Genomic DNA, 15,558 nt, shown 5'->3' on the forward strand with positions numbered 1-15,558 from the left:
ACATATTAAGCTATAGCAATACATGTTAATACAATGTCTACAAAGATTCAGTTATACATATAGGCTTGTTTAAATGTTTTTTATACCCAATGTGTTGATGCGGTATAGAAACTCTCTGAAGACGTCCTTCTCCTGCAGGAAGTCCACGGGAATCTCTGGCAAGCTTGTGCCGAACTCTCCTCCCGGCTGAGGGGACCAGCCCAGTTTCCAAACCTAAAACAACACACACACTCATCGTGACACTGGCTATAATAAATAAATAAAAAAACACAATACTGCGTGTGGGCCTCGTACTGACCAGTGGAGGCACTCTGGTGTAGCTGTTGACCAGAGGCAGCCGAGACAGACTGATCACAATGTTGCGCAAAGTGGGAGTAAGAAAAGTTGGGATTGCGCGGTTCCTTCGGTGACCCAAAGCAAGCACGCTCCGCAGACCTTCGACCAGCTCCCCCATGATCTCACATGATTGCCATTCACACAGGTCTGCAAACACACACAGACATTATTCACCCGGATTATATTTGCTTGAATCAGCAGCACAGTATTTCCTGAATTTGAGGCTTACGATTTGCATGAGGGGAATCTACTTGGTCTCCATCGCCCTCCGTCTCTGCCTTGGGCCTTTTCTCAGAATATAGGAGCTGATCACCGGGTTTCACAGACACTAAAACACACATGAGCAAGTCTTAGAGATCATGTAATCTAAAAAAGGGCCAAACGTTTCTTTTACCTGCAACAATCATAAGGCGCAGACAGTGTATCAGGGAGCACGTGCGGGTGTTGTACTCTGAAGTGGAAAGCTTGTTCCAAACACAGGGCTGTTGTAAAGCCAGACACAAACAGGCCAGAGCCCACTGGAGGTCCACGCTGAGCGGCAGTCGGTTCTGCAGCAGACGCCACACAATCACCTGGAGCGAGACACAAGTGAACAGTAAGCGTTAGAGCTGGGTACATCACATCCTTTCTCATACCGGTAACTTTAACGATACTTGGTTTTTGATACTGATACTAAAATGTTTGTCGTCTAGAACCAGAAAACAGAACAATCATGTGTGGAAGATCTGCAAATTTACAATATCTCCAATGTCAAGTAATGTGTGAAAAATGGGGAATAATTGGGGGAAATTGTGGCAAAAAAGGGGGGTGGGGGGGGGCAATATTGGGAATAGAATGGGTAAAAAATTTGCAAAAATGTGGGGAAAGATTTGGGAAAACAAGAAAATAAATCGGGGCAAAAATTAGAAAGAAATTTTTGAAAAATTGAGAAAAATTTGGGAAAATGTGGTAAAAATGAATGGATAAAAAAATAATTTATTTGAGCTGTAACAACCAAGTCACTTCCTTTAACCTCTTACCCCTCGACTGAACCAAGGGCATTTTCTCCAGTTTGGCTTTACCCAAATCTAAAAGCTTCTCAACCTGCAAAAGTGACTTTTGTGTCACATCGAAACCTCGTCTTTGCCACTTTTCCGTCATGTTTTTGTCGCTCTTTTGTCTTATTTTTGTATTATATTTGTTGCCAGTGGCGTAGCAAGGGAACCAAGGGGTCCCAAGCAAGAATGTCAGTAGGGGGCCCTCTGGTGGCTGCTCAATGTACTGCACACTGGGAGAGAGGACGTCATCTGGGCAGGAGTGGGTCACCTGACAACTCCCATAATGCAGTTCTCTGCATAAGTTTTCCTCAGAACAGAAGCATGTGGTTTTTTAGATCATGGAGTGTTATAATGAGCAGTGGACAGACTTTTTACTCATGCCTCCATCAGATTATATTTATAAAGTGAAACCATTTTATTGTAAGTTAACATTAGGGAACCATGACTCATTCACTAAAGCAGCAGCAGGATGGTGATAAACAGCGCCATGGAGCATTGGTGGAGAAATTATGTAACTGCATCACCAAAATCATTAGGACTATTGTGTATATCAAGTGTCTTTTTTGTAGTGTTCATTCATTGCTTTGTCTCTATTTTGATGATTTCTTTTAAGCCTTGAGACTTGAGTAAAGCCAAACTGGAGAAACTGTGTTGGGTTCTGGTGAGGGTTAAGAGGTTAATGCTGTCCCTGGACCAACAGCATCAAAACTGGGATTGAAAGACTTTTTTTTTTGGTACCTGCTTTCAATATCAGTAGTACCTACACTTTTTTTTTACCCAACCTTAGTAACCACTGTAAAGGTAAACTTTTGCACACGCTGACAATACAGCATGCCTCAATCTGTGTGAGTGACTTACCTCTGTAGCAGTGCAGGTAAAAGCAGTGATGAGGTGCTCCTTCTCAGCGCGAATATGAAGCGAGGAAGGCAGCTGACTGACATTCAACAAGTACTGAGACAGAGCGCGACAAAGTGACAAAACCTTTGGGAAGAAGCCCGGGTCATCTGAGAAACAAAGAAACGACAAAGGGATCATTAAAATCCCTGCAGACTAGAAAAATGGTAAATAATGACCTCACCGAAGACAGTGGCTAGAGCTTCCCAGTAGGGCTGTGGCTGAGGCGGCGGCAGGAAAGACTGATGCGGGACAGGAAGTGACTGTGTGACCTCAGCAAGTAGATCGAAGGTGACCTGCAACGCCGTCTCTAACAGCAGTGACCCCTGACCTCGTGTTAAGCGGTGAACTCCCAAACTTATACTCGGACACAACAGACTTGGATTGAACTCCTGATGAAAACATGTTTGCAATGAGTTTAATGTGTCATTTTCAACAGTGTTTTATGTTTTTGTTTATTTACCTTGCAGCTCATTATATTCAGGAGATCAGGCGAAGGTAGTTTGGTGAGCAGTTCTGTGGTCTCCAACAAAGAGACGTCTCCACAAAGGCAGCACTGGGACTTCACCAAAGCTACAAACCACTCCTAACAGAGCAGATTTGGGATTAAAAACAAGAGCCTGAATGATATGCATGCACTTACGCTCTTACCTTATCTGCTATGACCAACTCTGGAGCTGGGGGAGGGAACCCATCTAAAGGGTGCGATGTTACAGGTGGAACTGGGCTGTTGCCGTCGGTAACAGTGGCTCGAAACCTGTCCAGCAGAGAGTAGAACCTCTGATGCCTGAAAGCGAGGGAGGAAACGCTGGTAAAACTGTTTGCTTGTCATAGACACTGTGGCACATTAAGCATGGGATGACAAAAAGCAGGGAGGGGGTTTACCTCTGAGCAAGTCCACTACTTTGGAGATACTCCTGGATTCTGTCAAGCTCCTCGACAGGCAGCTGCGCTATGCTGTTCTGCAGCCAAAAAGATGTTTAACATTATCAGTTTCACCAACAAAAACTGACTTCTAAAGATTCAAATTAGGGCTGCAGGTTTCATCAATATAAAATCCAATCAAGGTTTTGACTCCTGCAATAACCTAACCTCAAGAGGCTGAGGTCTTAGTTTTATTCTTCTAACATTTGAGTGATAGATGTTCATCAATCAGAGTCTTTGTGATTTTAAAGGGACTATGCAAAGTTTAAAAATGTTAAAATAATGTATTTTCCTCCCCCTACATGTTCCAGCCATGTCTTAATGTGTAGAATGAGCTCAGACCTGTTCACCACAACTGCCTCTAAAATCCTGCACTGTCACTCATAAAGGTGTAACTTGGGTCCGAAGTGCCGTCACGCTCGTGCTTAATATAGAAAGTGCAGTTACACATCTGACCTGAGGTGGCAGTAGTGAGTATAAAATGGCAAACTTGCATCTAGCCCCCTTAAGTTTCATCTGCAATAGATAAAAGCAGCTTCCATAAAGCAGATTCTTAAGCGTTTCGATAGACGCTCTGTGATTTTAGTCACGTGGCTGTCCCCCAGAGGTACTCTGAATGTCGGAGAAACTCCTCCAGAAGAGGGCGCTGTCCACATGAAAACAACTATTTTTGAAATCAGATTGTTGTGTTACTTTTTCAAAGTAACACAACACTGCGCTGCAGTGGGAGCCAGGCAATGTTGTAAAGATCTGTAAAGCCAGGTGCTCTTTAAAAGGGACTATACGGAGTTTAAACATGTTAAAATTATGTATTTTCATCCCCTTACATGTTCCAGCCATGTCCTAATGTGTAGAATGAGCTCAGACCTGTTCACCACAACTGCCTCTAAAATCCTGCACACTCAAAAAGGTGTTACTTGGGTCCGAAGTGCCGTCATGCATGAGCTTAATATAGAAGCTGCAGTTACGCGTATGACCTGAGGTGGCAGTAGTGAGCATAAAAAGAACTTGCATTTAGCCCTTTTAAGGAAAAATTAAAAGTCTTTTAATGCTACATGGATATGAAAGAGAGAGAGAAGTTACCTGATGCCCTGAGGAAGACACTTTGTCGAAACGCGAAGGCATGTCCATGTAGAATTAAAGGACTGCCTCGAAATCTTTCCTGCCACACACCTATTTATTTTTGGATGGTACGAGTCTTATGCAAGATCCTGTTATTTCATAGATTATTGTGTATTGTTCTAATGTGGGGCAATTTCAGCAAGGATATGTTGTTTGACGGTTGAAAAGTAACTCATCATTTTAACACTATAGGCTTAGTTTAAATGTATCAAATCTAAAAATCGCAAATCGAATCACAATCGCAATATTTGTCTGAAAAATCGCATTTAGGTTTTTCTGTCAAAATCGTGCAGCCCGACTTCACATCAGTGTGTTCGCGTACTTGTAGTGTTTCTGCGAGCAGCATCTCGACCCTGCGACAGGCCAGAGTGTCCACCATGCGGGCGAGGACTCTGAAGGGAGTGCTGAGCAGCTTGTCCACATACAGCATTAGCAGAGAGCCGGACTGGCTCAGGTGGATCCCCTCCAAACACTGCAGAGTTTTCTTCAACATGGTGGGCTACAACAAAGAGTTAATTACGATCACGCTCATCACATTGAAAAGAGCTTTAACGTTTTAGAACAAAGAAGTCTCTTACAGTAGAGAGATTGTCACAGCGCGACTGGATGGCCTGGATAAACAGGCCACTGGCAGCAGAGTTGCGATGCACAGCACTGATAAAATCCTGCACTGGAGGCTCATGGGAAAGATTGATCAGGTCTCGCACATGATTAACAATCAGCCAGGTCAGATGCTCAGAGTCATGGAGGTTTTGACACTGAAAAAGAAGGAAATTAATTCATTTTTATTCTTCATACTAACATGCACCTGTGGGAAAATGTGATTGTTTTAAGTGTCTCTCACCACATAGTCACAGAACAAGATGAGGGCTCCTCTGCGTACGATCTCTCTGTTGACCATGGCCAAAGATCCAGGCTTCTCTTCTTCACCTTCCCCTGAGCTGTGAGGACTCAGCAGCTTTGTGCAAGAGAGGCTTTGTCTCCTAAGAGAGAAATAACTCATTCTGAATAAAGGTAATTAAAGGGTCTAGATGCAAGTTAGCCATTTTATACTCACTACTGCCACCTCAGGTCATACATGCAACTGCACCTTCTACATTAAGCTCGTGCATGACGGCAATTCGGACCCGAAGTTACACCGTTTTGAGTGACAGTGCAGGATTTTAGAGGCAGTTGTGGTGAATAGATCCTTTAAAAGGGACTATACACAGTTTAATAATGTTAAACTAAGTATTTTCCTCCCCCTACATGTTCCAGCAATGTCCTAATGTGTAGAGTGACCTCAGACCTGTTCACCACACAAAACCCTGCACTGTCACTCAAAAAGTTGTTAATTCGGGTCTGAAGTGCCGTCATGCATGAGCTTCACATAGAACCAGCAGTTACACGTAAGACCTGAGGTGGCAGTAGTGAGCATAAAAATGACCAACTTGCCACCCTTTAAAGGTGTTTTGTTGTAACTCAGCTTGAATGAAGTATAGATACAGACGGCATCTCGTCATAGAAGGGGGCGTGGCTTCGCCGAGGGGGAAAATAGAATCTTTAGAGAAACACAATTTTCCCTCTTTTTAGCCATTTTCAGGTGGAATATGAACTTATTTATCACATTAATAAAGTCAAGTGTAAATCGGGCCTATATGGATATTTCCTCACAGCAGATTGTTCAGTAGAAGTGAAAAAACGGCAGTTGTAGCAAGCGCTAGCTAACCGTTAGCATTAGCCCGATGCTAACATGTAGCATGAAGTTAGCATTCTTCGTTATTCATGTATTTATGGGCTGTTGAACCACTTTGCTCCTCTCCATGTCTTTGTTTCTTTATTTAGTAGAAGCTATATTCATAATTCAGCATTTGTTACAGTAGTTTTTGAATAATTAGAGAAAGTTTAGATTTTTTCAAAATTGTTTTCCCCCTTAACTGTTTTCAAAAATGACCATATATGGGCGATTCCAGAGATGCCGTCTGTATCTATGGCGTATATATTTAATGCAGATCCGTTTCCCTTCATCATAGGGTTGTTTCTCACCTGGGCGTCTGGTGCACCTCTGTCCACCACGTGTAGTTTGTGTAGTTAATGATGAGCAGGACCTGGCACCACAGGAGCACGAGGGAGGGGTGGGTGGTGATCAGGCTTTGGACCATGCCATTCAGTCCTTCTAACTGGTAGAACTGACTGGCGTCAGGTTGTGCACCTGCGCTCTCCCCTTTCAGGAGGCGGCTGGCTGCAGCTGTGATCCTCCGAAACATGCCTGAAAATAAGACCTTCATCAGCACAAATGCATCCTGTGTTAACCTCTTACCACCCGGCTAAACCGAATGCATGCGCTTTGGCTATAGGCCTGTGTAACACCTCATTTGAAAGCTAAGACCCACAAAATTGATATTGTTCCCCGTGTTGTTGCTGTGTTGTGTCACCTTTTTATGTAATTTTTTTTTTTTTTTTTTAATTTTTGGCACATTTTTGGTTGAATCTTTCTCACATTTAAAAAAAAAACTTGGTTACTTGTTGGTTGACATCTTTGTTGAATTTTTGAAACAAGCTTCTTTCAGCTTCGATTGATTGCTAAAGTAAAACCATATCTGCCTTCTAACCAGCTGGAATAATTAGTCCACATGTTTATTTCTACACGTCTGGACTATTGCAATTCTCTGTACCACGGCCTTGATGCTGCATCCATTCGTCGTTTGCAACTCGTACAGAACGCAGCTGCACGGCTCCTAACAGTCATCAGGCGCTATGACCACATAACTCCTGTACTACAGTCTCTTCACTGGCTCCCGGTGCCCTTCAGGATACAATTTAAAATCCTATTGTTGGTTTTTAAATCACTGAATGGCCTGGCTCCAGAGTATCTGTCTGAAATGTTGACTTTGTATTCTCCTGTGAGAGCCCTGCGGTCATGTGACCAACAGCTTTTAACCTGTCCCCGCTCTAGGAAAAAAAAAACGAGGTGACAGAGCGTTTGCAGTCGCTGGACCCAAACTTTGGAACGAGCTCCCTTTGAACATTCGATCAGCCTCATCCATTGAGAGTTTTAAGTCACTCTTAAAAACACGCCTCTATGCATTGGCTTTTAACACGAGCTGAGTTGAGCATTCCATGTTGTTATTTGTACTGTGTATATGTATATATATATATATATTTGTCTCTCACTGAAACATGTACAGCACTTTGGGCAGTGTCAACTGTATTTTAAATGTGCTTTATAAATAAACTTTGACCTTGACCTTGATCTTTGTTGAATTTTTGTCACATCTTTGCTGAATTTTTATCACTTTTTGTTGTTTTTTTTGTCACATTTTTTTATTTTTTTTATTTTTGTCACTTTTTGTCACATCTTTGTTGAATTTTTGTAATTTTTTGTTGAATTTTTGTCACATCTTTGTTGAATTTTTGTCGCTTTTTTTTCCAAATTTTTGTCACATTTTGTTGAGTTTTTGTCATTTTATTGCTGAGTTTTTGTCATTTTATTGCTGAGGTTTTGTCACATTTTGGTTGAGTTTTAAAAAAAATATTTTTTACATTTTTGTCACATCTTTTTTGAATTTTTGTCTCTTTTTGGTTGATTTTTTGTCACATTTTTTTTCAAATTTTTGTCACATTTTTGTTAAGTTTTTCTCACATTTTGGTTGAGTTTTTGGTCACTTGTTGATTGACTTTGTGTCACATCTTTTTTGAATTTTTGTCACTTTTTGGTTGACTTTTTGTCTCATATTTTTGTTGAATTTTTGTCAAATATTTGTTGAGTTTTTGTCATTTTTTTGTTTATATCCTTTTTTTCTTCTCATTTTTTTGTGGCTGTTTTGGTGCTTTTTCCCCAAGAAGCTTTTTGATAAGGGCAACGCCAAACTGGAGAAAATGGGATTCGTTCGGGTGGGAGTTAAGAGGTTCAGTGCACACCAAATAACATCTGAGGCTCACCGCTTTTAAAAACATGGATGAGGCACATCAGTAGTGTGCCCAGCTGCTGGCAGTAGAAGGTGTGCTGCTGCTCCGTGATGTCCACCTTAACCTGTCGGGTGGAAATGTCCTCGAGTAACACTCCAACCAGCTGCAACAAGAACCTACACAAACAGTTCAGATGTACAGTCACATTGGATTCCTCCCAGCAAACAGAATGCATGAACTTCCACTAACCGGGCAAAGATTTCCTCCGGGAGAGTTTTTTGAGCGTCACCATTGGGTTCCAGGCCGACGGGAGCTTCAGACGGCGGCTCGTTTGGGGAGGGACTTTGCTGATGCAGGCGGGTGATGGTTTGGCAGCAGAGGAGATGTGGGGAGAGGGAGAGCTCGTGGACACGGGACAGGACAATGTCTTCTGTTGACTGAGACACAAGAACCCTCAGGACGGCCAGGATCCCAGACACCCACAACTGGACTGTGGTGACTGATGTCTGCAGAAGACGAGGAGGAAATCAAACCGGCCTTTATTACAGACAGAATATTTCAAAATCCATTTTACTCAGGGTTTACACTGGTAAAGGAAGTCAAATTTAATGCTTTTTAATTCAATGTTTAATACCCAAACACCATATTTTAATGCCACAAAAAAATCAGCGCATATTTCCTTTAAGATTCAAAAACATTTCATCAAAAAGAGGTAAGAGAATTGGCAACTTTTAAAGGAATAGGCCACCGTTTTTACATACTGAGATATGTTCTTACCTAACCTTAGACGAGTTAATATCTCCCCGTCTGGTCTTTGTCCGTGCGCTCTGTCAGGCAAACGGAGCACATACGCAGCCTCTCCCACATGTCATATAGCTCCAAAAAAAGCTCACGATAGAAGCTACCAAGCTCTTCCACGTGTCCCCATTTTAAATAAAGTTACATGAAGTGTTTTCATGCGAAGTATATTTACACAGAAATGTAACATGTCGATTTTATAAGCAGATAAAAAGGGGCACTATAAAAAGAGGCGTAATGATACGAGGAGCAAAACGTCCGCGCAGTAACTCCTAAAGACTTCCCCCGCTCACTTCTGTCAATAGAAGCTGCGTGACTTGTAGAGAGCCTTTTACAACAAGCAGAAAATGTATTTTCGGAAAGTGCTCTTGCATTCCTACCTAATGGTCGAGGTCCTGAGTCCTGTGTCGTCGTCCGGGGTGAGTTGGAAATCTGTGAAACATTACTACACTATATACTTTCTGCTTGTTATCACAGCCCGGCACGATGCACGTAAAAGGCATTGTTCACAAGTTATCGACGCTTCTTCAACTGTTCTCTGCGAGCTCTACAAGTCACGCAGCTTCTGTTGACGGAAGTGAGCGGGGGAAGTCTTTAGGAGTTACTGCGCGGACGTTTTGTTCCTCGTATCATTACGCCTCACAATATAGTGCCCCTTTTTATCTGCTTATAAAATCGACATGTTACATTTCTGTGTAAATATACTTTGCATGAAAACACTTCACGTAACTTTATTTAAATAGGGAACACGTGGAAGAGCTTGGTAGCTTCTATCGTGAGCTTTTTTGGAGCTATGTGACATGTGGGAGAGGCTGCGTATGTGCTCCGTTTGCCTGACAGAGCGCACGGACAAAGACCAGACGGGTATATATTAACTGGTCTAAGGTTAGGTAAGAACATATCTTAGTATACAAAAACGGTGGCCTATTCCTTTAAGCAAGAACGACGTCCACGTAGTAATTCTGAACTAAAGCCATTATCTTCAGAATTCTTTAGGAGTGAAGACATTACTGTGTGGACATTGAAGTGCTCCTGGTGTTATTATGCCTTACAATAAGGTTAAAGTAAAGGTATACTTTATTAATGCTCGTAGGGAAATGCATTCTCTGCCTCAAAGCCGCTGAGGCGACCTGTAGGAGCAGTGAGCTGCCAGCGCGGGCCGGTGCTCGGGGACCCATCTCCATGATGTGGTCAGAAACACCTGGCCTGCGGATTAACCTATTGTACATGTTTTTTTTATTGCAGGGGAAACCGGAGTACCCAGAGGAAACATACGGAGACACAGGGAGAACATGCAAACTCCATACAAAAAGGCCTCGTTCTTGGTGGGAATCAAACCCCGACCTTCTAGCTTGTACTATCGTGTTGTACTATCGTGGGGTACTGTAGTTCCCCTTTTCATCCGCTTAGAAAATCAACACGTTTAATTTTGTGTAACCATACTTGGATCGTGTAACTATTTGCGTAACCTTATTTAAATAGGGGAAACATGGAAGAGCTTGGTCACTTCTAACTTCACCCACCGTTTGGCCCCATAGAGGAGAGGAGGAGAGGCTAATTGCTAAAAACATCTTTGGTCTTTTTGCGTGACTGAGCGCACGGGTAAAGACCAGACAGGTACGCATCAACTCGTCTAAGCTCAGGTAAGAACACATCTCAGTATGGAAAAACGGTGGCCTGTTCCTTTAAACGTTGTATTTTCGATGAACTTGTACAGTAAAATCGTTTGGGCAATGTCATACTTTTCCAATAAATTTACATTTAATTGAAATCCAATTTAACCTCCGCCTGAACCGAGCACATTTTTTCCGGTTGGTTTTACCCAAATCTGCAAGCTTCTCGAAAAAAAAAGTGTCAAAATAGCAACAAAAATGAGAAAGTGAGAAAAATGAGTGACGAAAACAAAGCAAAAAAAAATAAGTAACTCCCCCCGCTCACTTCCGTCAATAGCCTTTAGGAGTTACTGCGCGGACGTTTTGCTCCTCGTATCATTACGCCTCACAATATAGTACCCCTTTTTATATGCTTATAAAATCGACATGCTACATTTCTGTGTAAATATACTTCGCATGAAAACACTTCACGTAACTTTATTTAAATAGGGAACACGTGGAATAGCTTGGTAGCTTCTATCGTGAGCTTTTTTGGAGCTATGTGACATGTGGGAGAGGCTGCGTATGTGCTCCGTTTGCCTGACAGAGCGCACGGACAAAGACCAGACGGGGATATATTAACTCGGCTAAAGTGAGGTAAGAGCATATCTCAGTATGTAAAAACGGTGGCCTATTCCTTTAAAGCAAAATCTTACCATTGAGACCGGTGTAGTAAACATGCTCTTCAGAAGCATGTCCACAGGTCTCAGAGAAGAGGGAGCGACCGACTCAAAGAGGGTGTTCAGGACTCCCAAAGCCTCCGGAGAGTCCAAATGCATCTGTGCCATCAGAGATCAACATTCATGGTAACTCATACGCAATACGTTAAGTGTAGTATTCATCATAATCGATTTAAAATGTAACCTGCTGCTTTGCGATCATGGGAAGAATGACGTCTGCGATCTGTCGAGACAGTCGTTTCCACTTGTCCTCGTTTTCTTTATGGCATTGTTGGAGCACGAGGATAAACATCTCCAGCACCTTTGGTTTAAACAGAGGTCCGTGAGAACATAGTGAGAAAATAATCCAAGGAAAATGTGTGTGTGTGTCTGGAATCGCACCTGGTGATACTGAATGAGCCTGAGCAACATAGAAACGACCACTTCCTTCTGAGTGTCGAGCTCTTTCCCGGCATCCGCTTTGTTGGAGCCCCTCAAAACGAAAAGGTCATGGACAATGGGTTGCAATGCAGGGATGGCTGTGGAGAGAGAGAAAAGTAAGTTTGTAATGCTTTGTTCCATGATCCTGTGGGAATGATCTCACCGTGGGTCACAGCCTTCCTGCCGCTGGCCATGATGCCGTCACACAGCTGGATGATCTTGGGGATGCTGATGATCTGCTTGGAGTGGTACCGCTCGTAAGACAGCAGGACGAGGAAGAAGAAGATGCTTGGGATGATGGCCTCTGAATCCCTGCGAGAAAATATGTGTTCAGGACAAGAAATGTGTCCAGAGTCGCACACGTCGGGTCACACCAGAGGTTACGTTAACCGAAAAATATTTTTTACTTTGACGGAAAATTTCAAAGGCCGTAAAATCAAGCCGTAACGAAAATAAAGACGCAGCTCTGCTGTTTTTCAGAGTCTCTCTCTCTCTCTCTCGGTCTCTCTCTCTCGGTCTCTCTCTCTCGGTCTCTCTCTCTCGGTCTCTCTCTCTCGGTCTCGGTCTCTCGGTCTCGGTCTCTCTCGGTCTCGGTCTCTCTCTCTCGGTCTCTCTCTCTCGGTCTCTCTCTCTCGGTCTCTCTCTCTCGGTCTCTCTCTCTCGGTCTCTCTCTCTCGGTCTCTCTCTCTCTGTCTCGGTCCCGGTCTCTCTCTCGGTCTCAGTCTCTCTCTCGGTCTCGGTCTCTCTCTCGGTCTCTGTCTCGGTCTCTCTCTCTCTCTCTGTCTCGGTCTCTCTCTCTCTCTCTCTGTCTCTCGGTCTCTCTCTCTCTCGGTCTCAGTCTCTCTCTCGGTCTCGGTCTCGGCCTCGGTCTCTCTCTCGGTCTCGGTCTCTCTCTCTCTCTCGGTCTCTCTCTCTCGGTCTCTCTCTCTCGGTCTCTCTCTCTCGGTCTCTCTCTCTCTCTCTCTCTCTCTCTAACGTTTCACACCACCTCTTATCTTGGATGAGCTCTCACAAGTTGTATCACTGCCTTGCTAGCTAACTTTCCTGACCCGGGCGCTAACAACAACACGGGGAAGAAAACCACGATGCAAACGCGGTTAAAGACTAATAATATGGAGTGCTCTTCTCACGCAAGTCTCAGGACGAGCTCATCTATATCCTGCAATCTCACATTTTTACGAACATAAATAACATGCAGCCTATATATATATATAAACATTTATTAAAAAAACGCTTATGAGAGATTATTCATGAAGGATAAAAATTGTTCATGACGGATTTTTTTCAACCCTGTCCTTCAAAATGAAGGAGAGAAATTATCCCGAGCGAAACCACTGGGTCACACTCACCTGAACTGGCCGATCTCAATGTACTCAAACTGCTTGAGGACATACCCGATGAACACCTACAACAAAAGAGTGGAATAAATGGAGGAGCGTCAGTGAATTTCTCATTTTAAACAATAGATTGGCGACTTACTTGGTCTGAATCCAGGAGGCAGTAGTTGACTCGGAGTTGCACAAGTTGGGCGAGTAAGTCCAACACTTGCCTCTGCAGAGAGACCGACGTGCTCGTGGTGTACTGCTTCAGAGCTTTGATCACCAGGGGCTCAAAGAGTCGAATGTGGTTATGAATGGCACTCTGGGAGAGAATGGTGAAATGTCACTTTAAATCAAACAAACCAAAATAATCTGCACAATACAGTAACAGGATAACCACAACATGAGGCCAAATTACTGAGACAATGGTCCAGTTTTAGGCACGATTTTCCAAACTTGATTCTATTTCAGAATTGCTTTGTTACTGTCATTTCCGGACTATTGAGCGCACCTGAATCTAAGCCGCACCAACAAAATGTATAAAGAAAAAAAGGGTACATATAAATGTATATATAAAGGCCACGCAGGCATCTAAACCTCAGCTGCATTTGAAGCACCATCAGCACACTGGAAATAATGGACTTTTCTTTTCATGCCCAGTCAAATGTTTCAAGAGAACGGTGCCTACAGGTACATTTACTTTTATTTAAGGCGAGACACTGCAGGTGAATAGGAAAAAAATGTATATTTACAGATATCAATTTGAAACTTTTGCTGTAGATCACTGGCATAAATGTGAGAAAAAAATACATGGCAAGTCTCACATTCAAATTTATGGTTTCATTTTATTGATGAATGAGTTACCAAGACTTTTTCAGAGGGGATTTTGGATTTCTTGTTTAGTTTTAAAATAAGCTGTAATGTAATTTTCGCCTTATTTTTTGACATTCAAAACTCAATAAATGGGGCTAGGGATTAAATAATAAAAAATCCCTCCAAAAATCCTCCAAATATTGTTCAGTCCAAGGCTGGAAAATGTGAAGTCTTTAGGTCCGACTGACGTGGACATAGTGTCGCCACAATGACAGAAAGATGTGTTTTGAGAAAAAGGCCCTTGAAAGTGCATTGTCCCATATAAGTCTATGGGCAAACATTGAATCAGTGCAATATTTAAACATGTTATTGTGAAGATTAGGTATATTTTCTGTTTCCGGGTGAAAGCTTATATGTTCAGAGACCAATTTGACCCAAAACCTGAAAACTGAAAAAAATTGAGTTTTGCCTGTAGGGTCTCCCCTTAAGTGTGTAAAGAACTTAAAAGGAACAGGCCACCATTTTTCCATACTGAGATATGTTCTTACCTGAGCTTAGACGAGTTCATGTAAAACTGTCTGGTGGTTTTGCATGACTGAGGGCACGCAAAAAGACCAAAGATGTTGTTAGCATATGGCCTCTCCCAATGTATTCCTATAGCTCCAAACGGGGTGAAGTAGGAAGCTAACATGCTCTTCCACGGGCACAAAGACCAGACAAGTATGTATCAACTCATCTAAGCTCAGGGAAGAACATATCACAGCATGGAAGAACTGTGTGCCCTCAGTCACGCAAAAAGACTAAAGATGCTCTGAGCTGCGTTCATGGTAAATCGCTCGAGGCTTTTGGTGAATTTAACCTGCGCTTCACTTAATAAGATTTCAGCAGTGAGAGAATTAAATGCATTTATTTTGCACTCGAAGCCACATTAGAGCGCGGGAGGGCATCCTGCTGTCCCGGTGTGCAGTAAACACAGCAGACAGAGGTAGAGGAAGACAGTGATGGGTTCTGCACCTGTCCCAGTTATTGTGCAGATGAGTCGGATATGCCGGAAAGGAACCACATGAGAGTCTCCATCGTCTCGTCTGCGTCTTTCACACGTCAGGGTTCTTTCATCAGAAATAACCGAGTGCTTTTGGACCCACTCATATGAAATGTAGGTGCATCGTTATTGACAACATGACAATTTTCAGTATGGCAATAAAGATCGGTAAATTAGCTGCAAGGTTCAAAGCGTGGGAAAAAAGTAGCGGCTTATAGTCAGGAAATAACAGTAGGTCAAAATTGTGCAGCTCTATAGTGTTGTCATGGCGATATTAGGTGAAAGGAAAACCATAACGTTCGGCCAAATTACTGAGGCACTGTGAAAAAAAGGCATGATTTTCCAAACTTGACTCTATTTTAGAATTGTTTTGTATTTAGAATTGCATTGTTTTATTGTTATTCTTACATTTCTTGTTTGAATCTAATTGTGTTGAAATGGTTGCAGAAATATGGTCATTGTAATACTCGAGAGTAACTCTGCAACACACCTTGTCTCGACTGTGACGCAGTACAGTGGAAATATTGGACTTCTGCTGATTTGATGCTTTTTGCATGACATCAAACCATCTAAAACAAAAACAGAACATTAGGTTTTAGTAGAGTCTGTGCAAGTAGATTAATTTGGCAGCAT

General features: G+C 42.6%; 1 protein-coding gene across 9 annotated transcripts in view; it reads right to left on the bottom strand.

Annotated features, from left to right (window-relative positions):
* Positions 1–15,558, bottom strand: part of htt (huntingtin) — a 58,309-nt gene that overhangs the window by 15,275 nt on the left and 27,476 nt on the right. For all 9 annotated transcript variants that reach the window (XM_079553225.1, XM_079553222.1, XM_079553221.1 and 6 more), the window contains 22 exons: positions 15,416–15,494; positions 13,231–13,392; positions 13,101–13,156; positions 11,915–12,063; positions 11,713–11,849; positions 11,516–11,632; positions 11,308–11,430; positions 8,451–8,707; positions 8,235–8,377; positions 6,339–6,561; positions 5,158–5,296; positions 4,892–5,071; positions 4,636–4,812; positions 3,153–3,229; positions 2,919–3,054; positions 2,731–2,853; positions 2,452–2,659; positions 2,232–2,377; positions 731–908; positions 566–664; positions 299–483; positions 87–213 (listed from right to left, as the gene is read on the bottom strand). In XM_079553225.1, the coding sequence (XP_079409351.1) occupies positions 87–213; positions 299–483; positions 566–664; positions 731–908; positions 2,232–2,377; positions 2,452–2,659; positions 2,731–2,853; positions 2,919–3,054; positions 3,153–3,229; positions 4,636–4,812; positions 4,892–5,071; positions 5,158–5,296; positions 6,339–6,561; positions 8,235–8,377; positions 8,451–8,707; positions 11,308–11,430; positions 11,516–11,632; positions 11,713–11,849; positions 11,915–12,063; positions 13,101–13,156; positions 13,231–13,392; positions 15,416–15,494 (3,221 nt within the window). The remainder of the gene's footprint in view (positions 1–86; positions 214–298; positions 484–565; positions 665–730; positions 909–2,231; positions 2,378–2,451; positions 2,660–2,730; positions 2,854–2,918; positions 3,055–3,152; positions 3,230–4,635; positions 4,813–4,891; positions 5,072–5,157; positions 5,297–6,338; positions 6,562–8,234; positions 8,378–8,450; positions 8,708–11,307; positions 11,431–11,515; positions 11,633–11,712; positions 11,850–11,914; positions 12,064–13,100; positions 13,157–13,230; positions 13,393–15,415; positions 15,495–15,558) is intronic.

This window comes from Gobius niger (assembly GCF_951799975.1).
Source record: "Gobius niger genome assembly, chromosome: 3".
Classification (NCBI taxonomy): Eukaryota; Metazoa; Chordata; class Actinopteri; order Gobiiformes; family Gobiidae; genus Gobius; species Gobius niger.